Consider the following 9092-nt stretch of genomic DNA (forward strand, 5'->3'; position numbering starts at 1 on the left):
TGTGAGACTGGTTCAGTTCAACTTGTAATATTAGCGACGCCGGGTGGTTCTGGTCTGAGCTGATCTTTGGTCAGAGGTATGTCGGTGGTTAACGATCGTTCTGCTCCGTGGTTTTATTTAGATGAAGTCACATCCTTTTTCCACCAGCTGGAGTCAAATCAGTTGACTGCATCACCTGCAGCTCCATCCATCACCTCACTTCCTAATTCAGGGTTTGACATTTCAACTTTAACACAGTTTAAGGTTTGGGTTAAAGAAAGATGTGTAGAAAATCAGGTCTTGTGAACCGACTGATTTGACTCCAGTCCTGCAGCCATGCATGTTGCTCTTCATGTTTAATACCACTCTGTTTTTCCTTTCTGCTATGAGTAAATATTGACTATTTTTGATGTATGTATTCTTACACTTTATAGAGAGTAAATATTAACAATTTTTAAAAGAGATGATTTCACTTTGGGCTGAAATAAACTGATTTGTTCACATTTTGTCTCTGTGTTGTTTTTTGAATGACCAACAGTTTTACAAGGAGTTTTCAAAATTCTGCCCTTCAAACATTTACTTTAAAGACAAATTTAAAAACGAAAGGTCCGGTCTGATGGACTAAATGCTCCCATGATGTAGATCTCCATAAAAAGACAGTTTGGGCGTTTGCTTCAAGTTGTTTATTTTGTTTGGTTACATCCCTCCACCTCCTGCGTCTCTTCAGCCTTTCAGGGTGCGTCTGTCAGCAGGAAGCTCAGGTCGCTGCCGGGATCGAACTCCACCGCAGGTTTCCCACTGAAACACATTCAGAGAACGAGTCCAGGTCACAGAATGAGTCGAGACTTATCTCAGGGTCTGTAAGGAGCTCTAACAATCAGTTTTATCTTAACAGTAGAACATATACAATAGAAAATACAACATCTTTAGAAAGACTTGCAGAAAAACATGCAGAAAAATAAAATATGAATAACTATAAATGTAATAACACTTTAAATTAGTTTATACTTATTTTTTTTCATTTGACAATGATGTATGGCTATAGAGGTTGATGCAGTTTTACTTAGAAAAGTAAAGAACCATGTAAGTAACTACAGCCTGCTCAGTGTTACTGACTTGTTTTCTAGGACAATACGGCTACGTTCACATTGCAGGTCTTGATGCTCAACACAGATTGTTTTTCGCAGAAACCTTTTTATTTATTTTTTTCTGAACACTAGTTCAGTGCAGCCAGTTAAAAACTTTTGGATATTTGTCTGATATAGTACCACATATGGAAGAGACATAAATCAGATTTTTTTGGGGGGGATGAAAAGATCAGGATTGGGCCGTTTTGACTGCCATGAAAAAGTTGGATATGAGTCACATCTGGATTAAAAAAAAAAAAAAATGAAACGCCTGCAGTGTGAACACGGCCTTATTGTAATTAATAAAAGAGAAATGCTTTTTTTGTTGTTCCTGATAAACAATCGTTTGTCTTTGTAAGTACAAAAACAAAACAAAAACTTTAAAAATAAATATCTTGCCTTCATGCGACAAGTGATGTATCATATTTTTTATATTGGGAGGAGGCCCGACTTTAATGTGAGTGTGCAGAGATACTTTGCTACCTCACAAACAAACACTGGGGGTTTCTTCCTGTTAAAAGGGAGTTTTTCCTCTCCTCTGTCGCTACAAGCATGCTTAGTGTGAGGGATTGTATTCGAGTCAGTGAGTCGATGCAATTAACCGGTTTTCCTTAGAAACTTTGTATCAATGTGACGATTGGCACTATATAAATAAAGTTAATTGAAATGACACAGAGACTCTGTGAGCGCAGCTGCCTTTTGTCTTTTGTATCTTGGGTTAGCATTAATCTCCATGTTTATCCCTGTAGATCCTGATCTACTGTAAACTCATGGTTTGTAACCGCTGCCTTACAGGGGTTTAAAGTTGTCTGTTAAGGTCCTGCTCTCTCTCGCTCCTACGCAGCCTTGATGAACCTCAGACGTGTCTCAGCATCTGCTGTATTATAAAGGTTCCTCTTTTCTAGTAATATTTGTGAAAAGCTCAAATATTTCTTTGACTTTGTTTTAGTCTTGTTAATTGTAAATCCCAGTAGTGCCTCTAAAGTTGTGGACAGACTGTGAGTACCTGGTGAAAAGTCGGGCCTTTGTGGTCCCTAACAGCGTGGCTTTGTTGCCCTCCACCAGCAGCATGGAGCCTTCCCTCAGCCCCTAAACACAACAGCAGAATTAAAGCAGGGCAGGATAATAAAAGCAGCCGATTGACCTCCTCTCCTGCTCCTCCGTCTCTCTCACCAGAACACTGGGAGTGTTGGGTTCTTCATGGTACTGGGTTATCCTTTGCTCCCTGGTCTCCTGCAGAAGAACACCAACAATGTCAAAGCACAAAGAGCGTTACTTTTTTGTTGTAAAAAAGAATTTTAAAAGTATTTTTATAAATACTATGTTTAATGATTCCTAACTTTAGATAATTTTTTAATTAAAATTTCTATTCTACCAATCAGAGGCCATAGTTAATTCATTGCTATATCTCTTAGTGGTGGTTTTGAGGTAGTACTGCCCTGCATGGTTTGGGTTTCTCCTTCTGCAGCTTGCAGGACGGTGGTCTGAGAACCATGATGGAAAACCATTGATGTAAAGAACAGCACAAGCATCCTATTTTTTTACTATTGTACTTCTACATATCGGCCTCTAGAGGGAGACATGGGCAAAGCTATGTTAAACTTTTTTTATTGGTTTATTAGCCTACATAATGCCAGGCTCTAAAAACAATGACTGTTAAATAAAGCACAACTGTGAAGGAAAAGATCCCCAGAATGCAGCCATGATTACAAGGATAGAACGATCCATCAGTGTTTGCTGCTCTACATACAGATCTCTACATAATTTTTATATTTTCCCTCAGATTCCTTATTGGATTTAGATCTGGGCTCTGATTGGACCATTCTAAGCTATAACTATGATTTTATCTGCTACCAAACCTTTACACTTGTTCTCCTGTTAGTGAAGCTCCAGCTCAGTCTCCAGTCTGTAAAAGCTTTTCCTTTAAATTACCTATTATACTTATAACAAAGGAATCCCCAAGTATTATGCTGCACCTCCATGCTTCACTATTAGATGGGTTTGCTGTGTCCCCCTATGCGTGTTTTGACACTCCGTAATTAGTCTGTTTCATGTCTCTGGAAACCAGCCTTTTCCTTTATTCAGGGAATCAGTTTAATTAATTTGAATTTAACTGTCAAAGAATATTTAGACAAATTTGCTTTAAAAACATCAGTAAAACTGAGACGATAGTCAAAAATTATCCAAATTATAAATGCATAAAGAAGATAAAATCAAAGATAAAATTACAATGATCCCAAGGAACATTCAGTAAAACATCTATCAACTTATCTTTCTACCAAAAGAGTTTATAAGACAGAGGTAGAGGATAAAAGAAGCAGGAATGAATCGTCTAATAGTATCGTCTAATTCAGGTAAAATCTGAATTAATTAAAATATTTTAAAATAGAACCACAATAAGATCCCAACAGAGCCAAACTCATTGACATCAGAAAAAATCACAATGTGTTAAAGAACATTTAGAAAAACATTGAAACATTTACAGGGAAATGTTCCTCAGTGATAAAACTTCAGATCCAATAATAACATAAAGACAATATTTAGCAGACTTTGCATCCTTTAATTCATTCCAGAGGTGATGACGGCAGAATAAAAGAACAGGAGGAAACATCCAAAGAGTCAAATCTCTGGCTGGCAGAACAATTGTTTGCAGATGCATTATTTTGGTTAAACTTGAACATAGTTACGTAATTATTATGTACTAAATTACCGAGCAGGAACCTTTGTATTCTCAGCTGTAAATCTGACACACAAGAAGCATCACAGGCATTGGTTCACTAGATGTATTTAAACTTTAAAACCAGCTAAGTTCAACTCAGGCTGCGTGAAAATGAAACGACTCCGTGATCAAACGGTTTCAAGCATCGGTTGAGAAGAAAAAGTGGCCTCAGTGGTTTATATGTTTTGAATACATTCATTGTTTTTTAATGTTGAATATCAGAAGGCAGTGATTTATGCTGAGATCTGCAGTCTGAGTTTTGTTTTTTATTTTATGTTTTTACTATATTCAATGGAAGGAATTGATGTTCACACTTATATACTTATATTTCAACCAATCAGATGGTGGAATTACCTAAAAAAAGGATATAAACTATAAATATTAGTGTTTCTGTTCACATGTTTTTTCGATGTGGTTATTCAAAAATGAAATTGTAAAAGTGGTTTATTTTGTTTACATATGTTTTTTGATTAAAATGTGAATAATAATTTTTACAGATTCTGTAATTAACCTGATTAAAAATTTCAATCATTTCCCACAAAACTAATTAGGATGATTCTAGAGGCAGCTTGCAGAATTGTTTTTTATTTAGGGGTACCAGGGTAAAGGAGGCAAAAACCAAAGGCAGGATGTTCCTTTGAGATTTTTTTACTCCCTGTAATTCAGGTGTTCTCATTTTACGGATGTTCCGAAGCACTAAAAGATGCTGAAGTCTGCTGTTGTGATGCGTTGAACTCAGACTCACCCCCATGTGGCGGCTGCTGGGGTCGTGGTCCAGGTAGTGTGGGTTGATGTTGAAAGGGACGAGGCCGATGGCGGAGAAGGTTGGAGGGAAAACGATGGGCATGTCATTGGTTGTGCTTATGCTGACGGTGGCCACATTGGTGCCGGCGCTGGAACCCATATACGGGACGCCGTCCTGGAAGGAAGGTTTGGAGAAAGTTACAAGGAACGCCTTGATTTGCATTCTCATTTACAACAAAGGGGTTAGATAGTGTCTCCGTCTTCTGTCAAACTGTTAAGATTCGGGGGGTTTTTGTGCTTCCGACCTCCATGACTCTCTTCCTGATCTCCGTCACTACGTTGTTGTCATAAAGGCTCTTGAGCAGCCGGAAAGTGTTGCCTCCCCCTACAAGCAGATGCAATCATTAGACATGCCCAAAGGCTCATGGCATGGCTAAGGTAGCCATTGCTAACATCCAGGAGGTAAATTAAACAATACCTGTTACGATAAAAATCAGTCAATAACTAGACTAATATAAAAACATTATCAGGACTTTTTCACTGTGCTGATGCCATAAGGAAAGTAACGATAATTTTGGGGGAAAATCACGGTAAAAATATGTTTAAAAAGCTTGAACTAATCTAAAACTCACCAATAAAAATCCCTTCAGCCTTTCGGACGGCTTCAACTGGGTCTGCCGCCTCATGGATGCCATCAACCTCATAACCTGCAGGAGCCACAAACAAATCAGCATTTCCAGCTCACTGCTGTTATTCCCTAAACAGTAAGTAATAAAACATCAGCGCCGTTTAGCTCTACCTAAAGTTTTGAACTTGTCCCTGGCAGTCTTGGTGTAGGCGTCTCTGTCATGGAGGGCATAGGGAACAAACAGCACCCTTTTCACATCCCTGAAAGAAACAGTCAACATATGTGATGGTTTATGTTATGTCATCGGCCATTCTAGCAGTGATGGCGCCCTAAGAGAGGCCCAAAAAACAAAACAATGAGGGATAGACAGTGCAGGTAAGCACAGCTCATCTCTGTTCCCTCTTTATGAAAAAAAAAGAAAAACAAACTTTACAGATCTTTCTCTGAGAATAATCTCTTATTGCCTCATCCAGCATATAAACCGTCCCACAGCCTTTATTGTTGCTTTTTATTTTCATTTAAAGGGAGTTCCCATTTCATTTTAATACAGGCATATAAAAATTATCTTTCTGTTCCAGTTTAAGAAATGTCACAGAGACTGATTGACACTTTAATCTGTAGCCATGTTGGGTTTTTTTATTTATTTAATTATTTTGAATAACTTCTCATAATCTGTCCCATTCAGATGTGGAAAATGTTTTAATTTGTGTGGCACTGATCTGCTCACCCTGTGCAGTGGGAGCCTCTCTACGCCAGTCAGTGTCACATGTCGTACGTAACACCGGTTTGACCCGGCCTTTAATGTACAGCAATACTGTTGGGGAGGGGGGCCTATTCTCTGGACATGTTTTAAAGGTACCCTTGTACTGGGAAAGTTGTGTTCTCCAAGATGAAAAAATCAACAAGAACACCACGTGAAATCATGATTCCTACAATCTGATAAATTGTTTTTATTAAGGCTGCTTAATAGAGTAAAGAGAATAGAGTGGAAGTTTTTACATCTTCAATCAACCTTTTCTGATGCGCTTGTAGCGAACCGTAATATTCAAATCAACTGATTAAATTCTGTAAAAAAGCTTTTTACTTTTGCTTAAGTTGATATTTGATTTTCTTTAGGAAATAAAGTAAACGGTAATGACCTGTATTTATATACCACTTTCTTCAAGTCAGGAGACTTGACCAAAGTGCTTTACACTGCGTTCAGTCACTCACTCACACACTGATGGTGGAAAGCTACATTGTAGCCACAGCTGCCCTGGGGCTCACTGACAGAAGCGAGGCTAACGTACACTGGTGCCCTCTGACCACTATCAGCAGGCAATGCAGGTGAAGTATCTTGCCGAAGGACACCACGACACTGAAAGCCTGAGCCGTGGGTCTGAACCGACAACTCTACGGTGCAGGTAAAACTCCTGCATCTGACACCACTGTCGCCCCACATGTACAGAGGTAAAATTTGCTTTAGATGGAAACGCTTTTGTGGAATGAGTTCTGATTTAACAAATATTTACCTAAAATTATTACAACTTGCAACAATTGCAACACATTCATTAAAAGCTCAGCTTATCTCTGATCTCTGGTCCACGTTAGTTTGCTACTTCTACTTCCTGTTTGTTTCAATTCAATTCAGTTAAATTCTATAGCCCCAATTCACAGCACATCATCTCAAGGCACTTTACAGAGATAATTCAACTAGATCATACAGTCAAACTGATTCAGAGTTTTCTATCTAAGGAAAACCAGTTGATTGAATGGACTCATTGACTCGAAGGCAATCCTTCACACTAAGGGCTGGTTATACTCCCGCTGTAGTGTGTCGCAGTGAGCTTGTCACAGGTTTGACGCAAATATTTTTGATTTTTGCCCAATATTGAAGCGTGGTCTGCGCTACGTTATTCCACACCACAAAGCAAAAGGGGAAAATCAGGAACTAGTTGTGGGTCTAGATACGGCCGAGGCAGTAGGGAAATGGAGGCAAGTTTGTGAGACAATGGAGGTACGTGAGGGTGAAAAAGAGTCCCAGCGTTTTCGCACACCTAGCTCTTCTAGCAGATCCATCTACACGAGTCGTTTTCCACAATTGGCGATCATACAAACAAAACAAGCCGGTAAGGTTCCAAAACATGAAATACACATAGTGTAGAGCGGATGTAGATTTGACCAATCTGAGGCCTCCTGTCACCTACAATTTGGGATAGGTGCACCAGAGTGTCTGCAGACGGGGACTTCTCTGCGTTCACCACGACACCTGGTTTCGAAATATAAAGCAGAATGCTTGTAGCGACAGTGGAGAGACTTGTTATAGCCAAGTCTAACATAAACATATGAGAATATTAAGCTTTGCATCGCCTGGTTAACTTGATGATTTTCCTTTTTCCTAACATTTCAAAACGGAGGTCTTCAACAGGTGATCTGGGAAACCCAGGGGATCCACGGGGGTACTGCATTTTTTATATTCCTCCCAATTTTTTCCACTAATTGAAATTTCTTTAAATCTACATTAACATGAATTCAACACACTGTAGTAAACAGATAAATGGAGGCAGAAGATGTCTTTCAGTCATCAATGCACACATTCAGCGACACACAGGAGCTCTTTCAAGCTGGGCACCGTTTCTTTCACAACACCTGTCCCATCAACCAGGAATCAGAATCAGAAATACTTTAATAATCCCAGGGAGAAATTACTTTCAATACATTACTCCATCTGCAATACAGTGACTATAGGACTAGTTTCACATAACACAATTTCATAATACATATATAATTAGGGTGTCCCCGCTCCATCTCGCCATCAGTTTGGGGGTCCTTGGCCTGGAAAACGTTGAAGACCCCTGTTTCATATAGATCGCGCTGCAGTATCCCTTGATCACCACAAGGGGATGCTAATGCACCCAAAATACAGATTTGCAAAGAAAAAATGTTAAACTGAGTAACTGTGCAAAATAATGCTGTAAATATACATTTAAGTTATTCTACATCGACTTAAAAGCCTCAAATATTTTTTTTTCTAATTCTATTAGAGAAGTGGAATTCAATGCTATATTTTATGAGCTTTTTATATAAGTTTGGGGGTCCTTGGCTTGGAAAACGTTAAAGACCAGTTGTTTTAAAGGTTTCTTAAAATGTGCATAACATTTAGATGGAAACACAACTAGTGGCTAATAGTTGTTTATTCCTCTCAGCGCCCCTTATGATATGCCACCCAGAGCAGAAAGTCACATCACCCCTGACTAAAATAATCTAGAAGCTAAGTAGGTAAAATCAGGCATAATTTATTAGCTGAACATTAGTTAATTTAAATGCAAACTTTTTGTATTTACTTATTTTTCCTCTTAACTTTCATTTTCTGCCTTCTTGATTGTTTCCTGTTGTCTGACTGACAGTTTCTTGTCCCATAAGGATTGAACCATTCTGTCTCCTGCAGGGGTTCCTGCTCTCAGACCTACTTCCCAAAGAAGCTGCAGATGTGCTGCTGGCAGTGGTCCAGATAGCCGCTGCCATGCAGAGTGGAGTTGGACACCAGCAGGAGTCTCCTCTTCATGTCTCCAGGCTCTCACACAAACACTGGTCCGAGCTGAGCTCTTTGGTTTGGTTGAGTCCAAAGTTCGGAGTCCGGCTGATTGTGCTGAGTGAGTCTGAAGGAGCAGGAAGCTCCTGTAAGCAGAGCTGGACTGACGTCACTTTCTGCTTCTGTCAGCAGCAGCAGGAGCTCCTACTGCTGGATAACATTAGTTTTTTTTTATTTTCCGTTTCCTTAATAAATGCTTGATATAGAACTTTTAAGATTAGAGTTTTGTTTGTTTCGGCTGCATCTTTGTTTATTTTTCCTTTTTCATAAAGGTTTTGTAGTTGTGTGTCATATTTTAAAAATAAAACAGTTTTAAGCTTATTT

General features: G+C 39.0%; 1 protein-coding gene across 1 annotated transcript; it reads right to left on the reverse strand.

Annotated features, from left to right (window-relative positions):
• Positions 1 to 639: 639 nt before the first annotated feature.
• Positions 640 to 8844, reverse strand: si:dkey-69o16.5 (uncharacterized protein LOC100149419 homolog). The gene is made up of 8 exons (XM_038295626.1): positions 8647 to 8844; positions 5369 to 5457; positions 5202 to 5276; positions 4875 to 4954; positions 4571 to 4744; positions 2280 to 2339; positions 2113 to 2195; positions 640 to 777 (listed from the first exon to the last, which is right to left on the reverse strand). Exons 1-8 carry the CDS (start codon positions 8739 to 8741, stop codon positions 711 to 713), a joined length of 723 nt encoding a protein of 240 aa, XP_038151554.1. The 5' UTR covers positions 8742 to 8844; the 3' UTR covers positions 640 to 710.
• Positions 8845 to 9092: the final 248 nt, after the last annotated feature.

The sequence above is a fragment of the Cyprinodon tularosa genome, unplaced genomic scaffold, assembly GCF_016077235.1.
Source record: "Cyprinodon tularosa strain WSP-4 unplaced genomic scaffold, ASM1607723v1 ctg357, whole genome shotgun sequence".
Classification (NCBI taxonomy): Eukaryota; Metazoa; Chordata; class Actinopteri; order Cyprinodontiformes; family Cyprinodontidae; genus Cyprinodon; species Cyprinodon tularosa.